Source organism: Heliangelus exortis, chromosome 6 (assembly GCF_036169615.1).
Source record: "Heliangelus exortis chromosome 6, bHelExo1.hap1, whole genome shotgun sequence".
Classification (NCBI taxonomy): domain Eukaryota; kingdom Metazoa; phylum Chordata; class Aves; order Apodiformes; family Trochilidae; genus Heliangelus; species Heliangelus exortis.
In genome coordinates, this window is record NC_092427.1 from 21,710,386 (window position 1) to 21,724,800 (window position 14,415).

General features: G+C 42.1%; 1 protein-coding gene across 14 annotated transcripts in view; it reads right to left on the bottom strand.

Moving 5' to 3' along the window:
- Positions 1-14,415, bottom strand: part of HDAC4 (histone deacetylase 4) — a 258,653-nt gene that overhangs the window by 65,413 nt on the left and 178,825 nt on the right. For 11 of the 14 annotated variants that reach the window (XM_071747134.1, XM_071747132.1, XM_071747133.1 and 8 more), the window contains 3 exons: positions 8,797-8,913; positions 8,509-8,707; positions 4,651-4,880 (listed from right to left, as the gene is read on the bottom strand). In XM_071747134.1, the coding sequence (XP_071603235.1) occupies positions 4,651-4,880; positions 8,509-8,707; positions 8,797-8,913 (546 nt within the window). The remainder of the gene's footprint in view (positions 1-4,650; positions 4,881-8,508; positions 8,708-8,796; positions 8,914-14,415) is intronic. The other 3 variants (XM_071747136.1, XM_071747131.1, XM_071747129.1) reach the window with 1 other exon arrangement.

A 14,415-nucleotide genomic window follows, 5' to 3' on the forward strand; every position in this document is an offset into this window, starting at 1 on the left:
AGTCAAGAAAAATCTATTTTTTTTTTTTTTTCCTGAAGTGATGAGACAGAGGAAAAGAACAACTGTCTGAGGTAGCCTACAAGCTGGAAGGACCAGGAAACTGCTGGCCTCTATGCCTAGGCCAGAGGGACCAACTCAACTGTAATGAATAGGGAGAGCCTGGAGGGAAAAAGGAGGTGGAGCGAGGAGAAAACATGTTGACACCAGCAGAGGTGTTTTCTCCCTACCCTCCACCCCAAATAATTGGAGTTACAGGCTTGATTGTATCAGGTAGACATCTACATATAGCAAGATCTGCAGCAAGAGATGCCCTGCAGAACAACGGCTCCTGGCAATGAGAGACACTTGGCAGGAATGCTGAAGGAGAGATCTTTTCAACATTTGGTTATATCCAAAGTTATATCTTATATTCTCTTACGCTATTAAAAGGGGAACAACTGTATCTGAATGCTGTGCAATACAACATAGAACACATAATTTTCCTCATATTACAAATTAAAAATTAGATATGAAAACCTACTCTCACAAAGTCATTTGAGGCTAAACAGTTAACGTGTTCCAAAAAAGAAAAAAAAAATCATCAGGAAATAGCAAAGTTAAATTCTAGGTGTTAATAAAAACGTATCCACCCAGTGCTGCTGTACCACAGACAAGTTGAGGCATTGTAGTCTGGTGTATGTATGTTGCCACATATATGCCACAGCAGGAGAAACACCTCACTTTCCAGAATGTACTCAAAATGAGATTTACCCAGAAGAACCATAATTTGACCACAAAAGCTCTATGTTAATCTGCTTAACAGTACAATTCAGGGCTAAAAGGGAGATTATCTGTTCTAGTAAGGCTTTGTGAATTATACATCCGGGGCACTAATGCCAAAATACTCATCTTCACTATCAAAAGGTAAGAAGTTGAGTTTTCTGGCACAGGATTTACGGAAATTTCACTTGTATATATCTCTTTAGAAAGGGAACTGCTGCTTCAAGACCTAACATGCTGAAAAGCTAACACTTTCAACTCAAAATACCTAGAATCTCTTCAGAGAAAAGCATTCTACTTCATTTAGTTTACTGCTATGACAAAAATACATCCACATGCATATCACAGCTCCTCTCTCTCATTAACAAAAAAATAAAATTTGCATCTTAAAGAAGACTGAAGTCTGCAGTGAGGCTGTGAGTGTGGAAGATGGTATAGGATCACTGCATATATTTACTGTATGGCAAAACAAGATTTTTATAACGTGAGTTTTATAAGGTGATCACCAGCAGAGCACCCAAGTGCTCTCAGCATGTCACCTTTGCAGTGACTCAATGGCAGGCAGGGAGTGAAGCTGCTCACCCTGTGCCATCAAATGTACCACTGGGGCAGGGATTATGGCCAAACTACATACTGGATGGGGGTTTCAATATGACACAGTTGATTTGATGTATATCTGTCACAGAGAGGAGAAAGCTGTGACAGAGTCAAAGCTGCCTCAGCCCTAAGACCATTTCTTACCCTCTTCCACTCATTGAGTTTCCTACAATGCCAAACGAGGCAGCATGACAACAGAGAGGAGCCTCCTTCTTACCCTACTCTGTACTTTTTTCAGTCTTGTGAAATAGATACCATTTCATCACCAAAACTTGAATCAAAAAGATGTGAAAGAAGAAAATGTGAGTGAATCTTGCACGGGAGACTTGACTGCATCCATGTCCTCACTTGAGAGGTCAGCTTGGACACATGAATATTGCTCTTTTCATTCATGCATATCTCTTTGTCCCCATTTACCTGTGTGTGGATTTATGTTGGGTTTTTTCTCTGTGTTTTTTCCCCTCCTTTATGCAAATGCAAATGTCACCACAGGTGACAACATGAACACCCAATGAGACAGGTTAGGACGTTTATTTTCCATACAGAGCCTTGCACTGAGCCAGGGGAGTCATAGCCAGTTCCCAAAGAGGAGGAACCATGATTTTCTCTGCACTAAATTGACCCCTAATTTGCTGTTGATACAGTGGTAGACCAGGAACTTCAGAGCCCATGCGGGAAGGAACTGCACTCAAGGAGAAAAGGTCCCCTCCAGTCACACCAAAGAGTCTTGTCCCTCCTATCCCACCCACCCTACCCCTCTGCAGCTTCCTTCCCTACTCAGCCACCCACCCTGTCCTCATTTGTTCAATTTCAAGCTACTGCTCCAAAGCCTCAGGCTTCACAGCCAAATTCCCTAGATGATTTTTCTTATTCTTATTTAGGAGTAAAACAACACGTTTTTCCTTAGCCATCTTCTTGGAAACAATGAGGCTTGATATCGTTGCAACCTTCCCCAAAATTTCATCTGATGTTGACACCTAACAGGGAAAGTTCAAAGCCAAAAAAGTTCAGAAAAATCACAAGCAAGTGAAAACAGCCTCATATTATTTGCAGGAAATCCAACACAAGCTTAACAGACAGTGCTGTCAGTTCTGCTAATAATTAAAAGGCAGCAATCTATGACATTATTTTTAGTTGTGCCCTTACTCTGCTACACATCAGGGTCTTAAAATATCTGTGCGTCTGGGAAAAGTCTTTTTCCATGTCAGCACTTGGATGCTATCCCACGGGATAAATTTGCCACACGCATATAGTGCTAGTACCAAAACCCATTTGAACTCATGACTTATATAAATCAAAACGTAGAGAATCAGCCCTCGTGCAATCAGTTAAACAACACCCCCACCTCCTGCCTGCCTCTGCTGTGGATGCAAGGCTCTAACAAAGCTGAAATTCTGAGGGCTGCTGGAGGACTCGCTCGGCTCTGCTCAGACACACTCTCTCCAGCTCCTGGGAGGTCCAAGAGAAAGTCTGAATGAGTTCAGTGGGTACGTCACGGCGAGGGCTTTGGACGCTTCCGAGCATTGGCAAGAGAAAAGTCTTCAAAACCTCAAACAAACAAGCTGCCGAGCTGACATTTATTTCCCAACAAAGAAACCCTACCTAGCACCCCGCGTCTGACTCTCCTGCTCACGGAGCGTGTCTGGAGGGGAATAAGGGAAATTTCTATGGCAGCAGCAGCTCCCCACCACCCCAGTGTGTGGGGCTGAATGAGGCCCAGGGCTGGCACCCGCGGTGCATGGTGGCAGCTCTCCAGAAGTACATGATTGACGTCAGTAACTTGTGTAATCATCCTGCCTTAGCTCCAGTCTATAAACAAAGTTTTGGGGGCTTGTGTGGTGGTGTTTTTTATGTTTGGTTTGGGTTTTTTTTTCTTTCATTCTTTCTTCTTCTTTTTTTTTTTTTTTTTTTTTTTTTTTTTTTAAATCTAGCTCCCAGTTGTTGTATTTTCTCACAGGAGTGGAACAGTGAAAATATTTGGAGAGGCCTCCACCATAAATTAAACTGCAGCTCTATGAAAGGTCTGCCTGCAATGCAACTTGTCCTCCTGAGCCTGAACTGAAACCTACTACAAGATTTGCTTGGCTCTTTAAGAAAGCCACTACTGTAAATCACAGAACTGTTCTGGTTGGAAATGCCCTTTAAGATCATCATTAAGCTAGCTCTACCAACCATTAACTTAAAATCCTTGAGAAAACTCTTTAAAAACCCTCAAAACAGTACAGATTGGTCAGAAAATAACACATTGATTATGATCAAATTCTCTCTTCTTCTATCATGTTTCCATATGGCCAGTCTAGCATCATCAGACTGTGCTCTTTGAAGTTCTGGGTAGAAACCTCAGCTCCATCCATGCCACTTGTCAGCAGACCTCCTGCACAAAAACGGTGAGTTTTACCTTCCCAAAGGCTAAAATACCCCGATTTTGTCTTTCTTTTTTTTTTTAATGCCTACTCAATGCAATCCTCTTGAAGCAGCTTTGTTTCACCTTTGTTGTAATATTGGGATGCCCAGACATAGGATTTTGGCTACACAGGAAAATCTGTACACTGATGAATGGTGCTCAGCAATATCCATTTGATGTTCTTTAAGTGATCTACAGAAAGCAAGATGGTATGTGTAGGACCTGCTTTCTTCAAAACAATCTTTTGAAGCACAACTAATTAATCTTCAAAGCAACCTCTGCAGGATGCACAGCAATACTGTTCTCAATTTCAGGAGAAGAAATGGATAGAATGCTCCAGTGCTTAACACAGGGCCACAGATGAGAGATTCTGGACTGAGATAGGAAAAGCTTTTCTCTTTTCAAAGGTTATTCTAGTGAAAAATGCTGCGATAAATCTGAGTATCTTCATTTGCAATTATTATTTATTTTTTTCTCAAATCCACATAACTGCCTCTTCTCCTTTTCAAAGAAAATATATACACAGTAGGTATGTTCTGCATGTTCCTTGACAGCATTTTATGTTATTTGCTACAAAACTGACAAAAGATCCTGATATGGATGAATGGCAGCAATGACAACTTTAAAAAATAATGGAAAAGTGGAAAGCCAGAAGTTTGAACCGTACTGCCTTTCTACTGCCTGCAACACGGGTATTGATCCTTGCCTTGGTGATGGATGTCCCAATCCTTCTAAATGTTTTTTTTCAAAATCATGAAAAAAGAGGCTCAATGATACAGGCCAGGTGGATATGGAGGTCCAGACCACATACATAAATTCTGTAATAGTGTCACCTGAAGCTGCTGGTGATGCTGTATGAGAAAGAATGACTTTAAAAGCATCATGCCTACCTTGTTGATGTGCAGTTGCTGTTGCTGGAATTGCTGTTTGTGTTTCTCCAAGAACTGCTGGTGCTGCTGCTGGATCACTAACTGCTGGAGGGCCTGGGCGTTCTGGGGAAGGGGAGCAGACTGCGTGCGCCCCAGCGGGCGATGCTGCCGGAGTTTGTGTATTGAAGGGGAGACCCGTTCTCCACCAACCAGAGACTGTGCATGGAGGGGCAGTCCTGAAAGATACCAGTCTGAAGATAATATGGAGGAAAAAACAGCAGAGAAGAAAAAAAAGGAAGAAGAAAGGAAGGGAGAAAAGGTCTGTTGAGTAATGCTGATGGTGACAATGATATATAACGTTAAAACCAGCCACCTCTCATTTACAGCTGAACCATCCTTAGAAGAGAACAGATTACAATTAATTACCATTGGATGGAGTAATACTTTGTTTTTTTTCTGAATTCTCTGTTTCTTGTTTACTCACACCCCAGGAAAATGTTTCATTTTATAAAATCCACAATACCTTATGGACTCTTCCATGAATTAAGATCATGGGGGCAGTTTGGAGAAGTTGAAGTTCTAAAGCTTGCCTTGGTACAGTGAGCAATCCTGGGTTTCTTTCTAGAAAAGATTTCTATGAAGATTTCAAGGCCAGGGTGGATGGGGCTTGGAGCAAGCTGGTCCGGTGGAAGGTGTCGCTGCCCATGCAGGGGAGTTGGAACTGGATGATCTTTAAGGTCCCTTCCAACCCAAACCAGTCTGAGATTCTATGATTCTATGAAAATACAAAACCCAAGCTGCTACCCTTCAGCATTCTGCAATTATACCCCACACAGGGCTCACTGAAGGATGATGGATGCTTATGAAGCTGCTTCCTGCTCTATACCAGAGGGAAGCACATCTGCCCTTGGCTGTGCTACACCCCACCCCGTTGAGATTACTAGGAGTGAAAATTTCCATCTGATAAACCCTGACTAGGTTTCTGTTGGGAAAAGGCACTCCCTTGAAGCATTTCAGGAATATGGGAGCCATCAGGCTTCATTGTTTCTGGAGAAAGAAGGTAAGTTAGAGGCCAAGATGACAAATAGCTAGAATAGTTTCCATCGCTGTATATACATGTTTGTAACTCAATGAAAACATAAGGTTATTTTGGGATAACTTGCATTACTCACATGCCCTTGGCAATTTGAGTTTCTCTGATGACTACCACGTGAAAAACCTACCTGAACACCGTCAAGGGCATGTCTTTAGAAAAGTGTCTTGTCTTTTTGGCTGTTCTTGAGGTCAGCCAGTTCATGCTCTGCTCTCTGTAAACAAACCTTCACATACTTCCTAGAAAGCTGGGGCACGAATATACGCCCAACACAAAGCCCAGCCCAAGGGTGGAGGGGCCTTTACTTTTGCTCCTTACACCTTGGGATAGCAATGTATCATTGCTGTGGAGTGCTATCTCCCTACTGTGGATTAAGCCTGCACATACTTTAAAGAAAACAAAAAATGTACTCTTTTGCTTTCCTCACAGTATAAAACAAATTAAAGACTGCAAAAGCAGTAAGTAGCATTCAGAAATGTCCAAGTCAATGTCCAATTCAAGGGTCAGAGAAATTATATCTTCTGTTTCTTTAGTCTTTGGTTAAGAAGAGGGTGAAGATGCCCAGGAATATGCAGCCAGCTGAATACAGTGGATACACCTTGACATTTCTACCCCTGGACATTATTTTCCTGCTGATTCATAGAACTGCCCTACATGGAAAAAACTGACTCATTTAAAGGTCTCTCTTCTTGGGGAAAGATTTACCTAGTTTCTCCCACCCTTTGCTTTTCTGAAAGGCATCATGTAAAAGGATATCTTATTTTATAAATTAATGTCTATAAAATCTGTGTGTACACACTCACATATATGTCTGTGTGCACAAATATAGGAATGATTTGGCAAGACGTGGTTCATTTCACTTACAGCACAGTTCCTCTTACCCCCATGTCACTCCAACATTCTTTTCAAGCAGTTGTAGAGAGTGAGAAGGTCTCCCCTCAGCTTCCTTCTCTCTAGGCAGAACACCCCCAGTTCCCTCAGCTGCTCCTCGTAAGACCCTCCCCCAGCTCTGTTGCCATTCTCTGGACACACTCCATCCCTTTCCATAAGGGGTACAAATGTGACCCCAGGATTTGAGATGCAGCTTCACCAGTGCCAAGCACAGGGAAAAAACATTGGTTGACAGGGAAAACATAGGCTGACATAGGTCAAAGTGAAGGATATTATCCACAGTCATCTGTCAAAAGAGGAACAGCAGACCTAAGAAATTCTGCTCTAGTTTCCCAAAACCCCCAGGTCTACCTTCCAGCATAGAAAGAGTATGCCATTGCATTGCATTATTTTGCAGATGTCAAGAGACATCTCCAGAGCTGAAGGCAGAATACCAATAAACTCCACTTTGCTTCCAAGGAAGTCTGAAGTACTAAATGTAGTTTGGCAGCCAGTCCACTCAGGGCTTTGGAGACCATGTGTTAGCTTGCTCTCTTTCAGTTGCTGCATCTGGAACGTGTGTTTCTCTGTGTTGCTCTGTTGTACAGTGAACATTTCTACTAAGTGCTGGTTTACAACATGTTGTACTTGCTCTGAAAACACCGCACGTAGCAGGTGGGCTAGCAGGAACACACTTGGAAGCAAACACAGTCAACTGTAACCTGAGGGAAGCTTTGAGAGAGGTCAGATAGGAAAATGAACAGCAGTTCTTCCTATGTCTGCTTTAAAGCAAACATCACCAATAAACAGAGAAGAAAATTTAGGTGATAGGACAAAAGAGGAAATCTTCCCCAGTGGCTCTTCATCAACACACCCTGGGCAAGGGGTAACTGGTGAAGAGCCATGTCATGATTCTGAGTAAATTCATCATGCCACAGCAACCAGGGCAGGAGGAGACAACAGAACATTACATAAAGGTTCAAGGAATCTGCACACACCCTCTGAGCATGCTAGCTAAATACCATACTTCTGGGTTTCAGCTTCCCCAGATGTCCATGTTTATAATCTTTTTATAATCTCATGTGTATTCCTGGGATGTGAATGTAAAACCAGACACAAGCCAAACCAGAGTCGTGCTGTAACACTTCAGTGATCAACATAACTCAAGAGTTTCCAATAGGAAAGGAATGAAAGAAATAAAAATCAACATGTCTCTTACTTAGGAAGAACATCCTTCGACCCAGCATTGCACACTGTAAAACAGAAATTCATCCTACGGGGGATTATTGCTTTGACTCAACCCTATTTATAGAAATACGCCTTCCCACAGGTACTTAATTCTGAAAATATGACACAAGGAGTGATTCAAAGCAATTAGCATACTGCAAATGTAACATATACAAACAAATACAATCTGTTTGAATGCAGTTGATTTTGCCATTTATAATAATGATGAAAAGCAAGTATTTTAATCTGAGATTTTGTAAATGCGTGCCTTTCATATACAGAATAGAAACCATCTGTGACAAACAGGAAGGGTAATCATAAGACACAACATTTTTGTCTTCACTTTAATCTAAAGTGTTTAGAATTCTAACTATGTAGTTTTTAATTGTGACCTATAAACTTAAACTTATGGAAGTAAATATGATTTATTTTCATTTCTTCAAAGTGACAAGGCAGACTTCTCCTACCTCTAGATGAGGTGGGAAACTTGACTTTGCAAATGCCACCAGTATCCCACCTGTCAACAAATACATCCTGCAGGTTATCTGTTAATATCTACAGAATGTATAGATGTTGCTGTATCTCTTTTGTACATGAGAACAGACTTTACAAAAACCCAATAGGTGATGTACCTTGCTCTCCTTCCCCATCTGGGACTGAGTTTCACACAGCATTTATGGAGTGCTCACCTGTGACTAAGGGTGTTTGTGCAGCTGGCTGTTCCAGTAAGACCATGTGTTGTAGAAGAGGGTTATGTGCCGTTCCCCCATCTCTTTCCAATGTTGCAGTGCTCAAGTAGGGAGTGAGGTGGGTGCCAGGAAATAAAGAGATCCGCTGCTGTAAGGTTGGGATAGTAAGTCTCTCTGCTTCCTGCTGTGCTGATCCTCCCTAAAAATGCAGAATTGATGGAGCAGCATGTTTAGGGATGAACTGGTGCAAGCCACATTTCAAAGGTTGCATGCTCCCCCCCCACTTACACTGGAAGGGCCAGTTGCAGGCAGTCCTAGTGTGATGTTGGGCAAAGAAGGAGATGTGTAGAGTGGAAGCTGTGTTACTGAGCCTTCACGATTCACAAGTCTGTGAGCCAGGCTGGTCTGCAAACAAAATCAAGAGCATTGTCTTGGTGAGACAGCATCCACAAATGCCAAGGACACAGTACACCTGCTGTGAGGACACATCAGAAACACACAGAATTGAAATATGGGACAGGGGAGATAAGCTGTGCTTTAAGTTCAGCCTAAATAGGCACAGAGGTAACAACTTTACATGAGATAACCAGCACAAACTTGGACACAGGACGTTCCATGTAGACATGAGGAGGAATTTCTTTACTGTGAGGGTGGCAGAGCATAGGAACAGGCTTCTCAGAGAGGTGGTGGAGTCATGATCTCCAGAGACATTCTAAACTCGCCCAGATGCCGCCATGTGCAAGCTGCCCTGGACAGGGGCACTGGATGATGATCTCCAGAGGTTCTTTCCAACCTCTAACACCCTGTGATCTTGAGAAATTAGATGCACTCCCTGAACTCCACTGCAGGGGCCATGCAGGGGTGATGAGACCAGGACAACTAACATAGATAATTTTCACTCTGCAACCTGGCCTCACAGAGTGGTCTTTTACAGTTTATTTGATCTTTCTTGGAGACTAAAGATGATCCCTGCAATACAACGAGAGTTCTGCTTCCACTCAATCCTCATGCAGTGCCACTGCAACAAGCTTTGGCAAAGATGATTTAACAGCTCACTTGCCCTTTTCAAGTATTTGTCCTTTAAAAGCTAAAAAAATTACCATTTAAAAATGGCATTACAATGGCTGTTGTTCTCTTTCGCAAATCACAGACAATTTATGCTATTTACTAGTGTATTTTAGCTTAAATCAGGCTTCAAAATTTCATCAAAAAGCCTTAACATTGCATTTATGTAGCTATTTCCTGATTTTCAGGGTGAAATGTGAGACTTACTGAATTACCGTATAAAGCAGGAACACTTAAGTAAGAATACCTTTAATTTCAAAACAATATTGATTTGAAATTCATGATGGAAAACCCATTATAAAGATTATATATTTTAATACTTTTCCTGCACAATTTTCCTGTTAGGAAACAAGAGTTCTGATCACCCTGAATTCTCTGCAGATTATTTTTGAACTTAAATAGAGTACAGCTTTCAAAAAAGCTTTCTATAGAATTTCTACTGTTTATCTCATGCTATTGTGAAAAAAATGGATTATGATTAACTTAATATTACACTACAGAACAATCTATACTGACTTAACAGAGATTTGAAGAATAGCTTTCTGTATTTTAGACCTGAATTCATAGCCTTGTAAGTCAATGAGGCTTTGCAGGTTATTTCCCAGGTTGCAGGGCTGGGACAACTCTGGTTAATAAAACCTTATTTTTCTCCCTCAAAGACTCTAAGGTGAAGCTTAAAAAAACCCTGCAGCCACCTATTAGGAGAAAAAAAGCACAAAACAAAACACATCAGAACTAATACTGAAAACCAAACATTTTCTATAAAGCAACCTCCAAAAGCAATCTTGCCTCTTTGATCAACTAAAATACAGCTGACAATGTGATCAGGACCCCGGACCTCTGCCCCGGAGGTTGGCGCTGGCTGTGGAAGAAGGGCAGGAGGAGCAAAACCATCCCATAACCATATTTGCACCATCACCAGACTAGGCTGCCATTTCAAATGGACTTTCTGATGTGCCACTAACTTTCCAGTTCAGACATTGAGCAAAACCACCTTGCTTTCATATGGCCTTGTGCAAACTTTCATCTGCCAAGTGATTTTTTTCTTATTTCCTTTTGCCTTCTTGTCATAAATGTCATCCAAGCTCACTGAAAAGATATTAGAGATCAGTTCTCCTGTAAAACAAGTAAATCTGGGTTTAAGATCGCAGTTCACAATTTGCAACCCCAAAGGAAGAAATTTGCAGGGAGCATTTTGCTGCTGAGTGGTATCGGGTAAGGGCATGTGATTGTGCACACTCACACTTCTTCCAAGTAAATCTGAGCAAGACTGGCAATTTTGCTTTAATTTAAATTATATAATGCTAGTATGCTGTATTGAGAGTAAGATGGTTATTGTCAGCAGAGTGATGAAATAGTTTACAGGTATCAGAAACTAAACAAACCTACATCCATTTTCCCTTTGAACAATCTGTAGCTGTGAACAGCCTGTAGTTGGGCCTCAGTCTCCTGGGGATTTGTTTGAAAAATAGCGAAGAGAAAAAATGCAGCAGTTTGGCACTCTCAGCATATGATAGTTAGCAGCATTATCATAACTTTAAATATCCAGATCCCATCTATGAGTTGTACACAAGAGTTGTTTGAATTGCACATAAGAGAACAGCTTCAGAATGTTACAGTTTTCATCTGCAGTCAAGAACTTTTTATAGTCTTGTAGCAACTGCAATGGCAATGAATATCATGTACCTTTCAGAGATGAAAAAACATTTAGATTTAAAACAGTACTTAAAAATAGATACTGTCTATTTTAAAAGGAGGCAGAGAGCTGCAGTCTTTCCACACTGATGACAAGCTCTGAAACTTAAATGTGGAATTCAAAGACCATGTTCCAATATCTGAAATGGTTCAAGAGGTAACCTAGCAAACTATGAAGCATAAAGATGTATTTCTCATTTAAAATAAAACATGAAGGTAAGTATAAAACACTTGAAGTTGGCAACTTTTTTTTCCCAGCAAATTAATTATGTCTAAATATTTAAATGTGGGGACAATAGAAAGCCTGGTGAACTACCATTTAAGAAATCTCTAACACTTGGCTACCAGGTAATACTACTTCTACTGCAGAAGATTTTAAAGGAAACAAAATCCCACCTTGCCCAGTTATTTTTTCCCAAATGAACACAAAGAGGCTAATGCACCACACAATATGAGATGCTGGAACAAAGAGCAGAGTTATTTTTCCCCCAAAAAACAAATGCAAAGGACTAGGACACTTAGCTAATCCATTCAAGTACGCCTGGAATGTGTACTTGAGAATGGGAGAACAGTTTGTGCAACAGGTTATCAATGTTCTGTTTGCCATTGCACAGTGATTTATGCTTTATTCTGTTCTGTGATGGCAACAATCCAAAATACTTAACACAGTTCCGGGCAGCTTTCAAATTGGAACTGCACAGTCATTTGTATGTTATATTTTTCCTATTTCCTCAAAGTTATAAAAAGGTGAAAAAACCCACAAAACCCTAGACATTTTCTTCAGGGAAACAAAAAATTAGATTTTCTTCCTCCTTTTTGCAGAGTCTGTTTGGAGATGGTGTGTCAAATGCTGTTCTTGTTAAAAGCCTAGATGAAGAGGATGCTTTCCTTACATACAGTGACATAGCTGTGAATTACACACTGCAGTACAGTTACAAAAGAGGCAATGTCAAATCCCAGGAAAGGCTCTGGCAGTAGAGGGATTGTTTTTTCCAAATCATACGCACCACTCATGCCTCAGACTAACTTAGAAAACTGCTGAATTAGAAGCAGTTGATGGTAAGAGTTTTTCTTATACTCTGTGTCCATTTTATTAGGTATTGGTGGTCTAGTCACAGATGATTAGCTTAAATTATTTACTTGAAAATAAACTGTTAAAGGAGAAAGCTACAGCTGCACATTTACCTGCCAGACCTAACACTGACTTGCAGGAAGCTGCCTGCTTTGTTTGTATCACAAGAAAGTTTGCCAAGTGTAGACAGTATCAGCAGCTCCTGGATCAGCAAAACCAGTAAGTAAGCACTGGTCTTCCTGAGGCTAACACAACCCTAACATGTGCCCTCAGCTTGGCTGGTCTTCAGTTCTGCAGATCTGATCCAGATTCACAGAATCAGCTGGTTGGAAAGGGCCTCTGAGATCATCAAGCCCAACCCTTGATCCACTACCGCTGTGGTTACCAGACCATGGCACTGAGTGCCAAATTCAGTCTCTTCTTAAAAACCTCCAGGGATGGAGAATCCACCACCTCCCTGGGCAACCCATTCCAATGCCTGATCACCCTCTCCGTAAAGAATTTTTTCCTAATATCCAACCTAAACTTCCCCTGGCAGAGCTTAAGTCCATTCCCTCTTGTCTTACTGAGAGCTGTCTGGGAGAAGAGACCGAACCCCCCCCCCCTCGGCTCCAGCCTCCTTTCAGGGAGTTGTAGAGAGTGATGAGGTCTCCCCTGAGCCTCCTCTTCTCCAGCCTGAACACCCCCAGCTCCCTCAGCCCTTCCTCACAGGACTTGTGCTGGATCCCTTCACAGCCTCCTTGCTCTTCTCTGGACCTGCTCCAGCACCTCCATCTCCTTCCTGAACTGAGGGGCCCAGAACTGGACACAGCACTTGAGGTGTGGTCTCACCAGGGCTGAGTACAGGGGCAGAATCCCTTCCCTGGACCTGCTGGACACGCCGTTCCTGATACAGGCCAGGATGCCATTGGCCTTCTTGGCCACCTGGGCACACTGCTGGCTCCTGTTCAGCTTCCTGTCAATCCAGACTCACAGGTCCCTTTCTGCCTGGCTGCTCTCAGCCACTCTGTGCCCAGCCTGGAGCTCCCCATGGGGTTGTTGTGGCCAAAGTGCAGGACCCGGCATAATAACACCGGATAAATACCGTTGTCTCTGAGAGGTCTGCTCCAAACTCCTACATGGTGATTGTGCATCTCGAACGTCACGTCTCTTTAGAGCAGCTTCCACTGTCAGTCAAGTCAGAACTGTACCTTACACTGTCTTAATTTTTACAATAATTGTCTGAAGCTTCTAAGGTCTACAGCAGATGAGAGTGGAGAAGAGAAGGCTCTGGCGAGGCCTTAAATCACCTTCCAGTATCTGAAGGGGCTACAGGAAAAGTGGAGAGGGACTTTTTACAAGGGCATGGAGCGATAGCATGAGAATGGTTTCAAGGTGGAAGAGGTGAGATTTAGATGAGCTATTAGGAAGAAATTCTTTGTTGTGAAGTGATGAGACATTGGCCCAGGTCACCCAAAGAAACTAGGACTTCCCCATCCCTGGAAGTGTTCAAGGCCAGGGTGGATTTAGCTCAGAGCAAACTGGTCTACTGGGAGGTGTCTCTATCCATGGCAGGGGGTAGGAACTAGATGATCTTTAAGGTCTCTTGCAACCCAAACCAGCCTGTGATTCTGTGTGTTGGATAATTTGGTAGGGGAGAGGGTGGAGTAGAAGGCATATTCCCCATATTAAATGATGCTACACTACATTAGAAATAAAAATAAAGTGAAAATCTGTACACAACTAGAAAGCAATAAGGGCTTACATTTGTAACGTAAGAAGCTCCTTTCTATTCTAAATTACAATTTAGGGAGAACACGTCCAAGCCTGTTTTTACAGTCCTGATGTCAGGACAGACACTACATTCATGGGCTGAACAGCTAATGGTAAGATGGATAAAATGAAATGCACCAGTAATATTACACAACCACACACTACATGCAGAATTTATACTGGGAGTCATTGGCCCACATCCCAATATCTGCCCTTAGGAAAAGGTGGGTTCCAGTAACCCTGAACACAGGAGCTGCTGTGTAGAATCAAGCCCCAGTTTACCCAGTGCAACACCCTGCCCTTGACATCTGTAGCAGATGCCT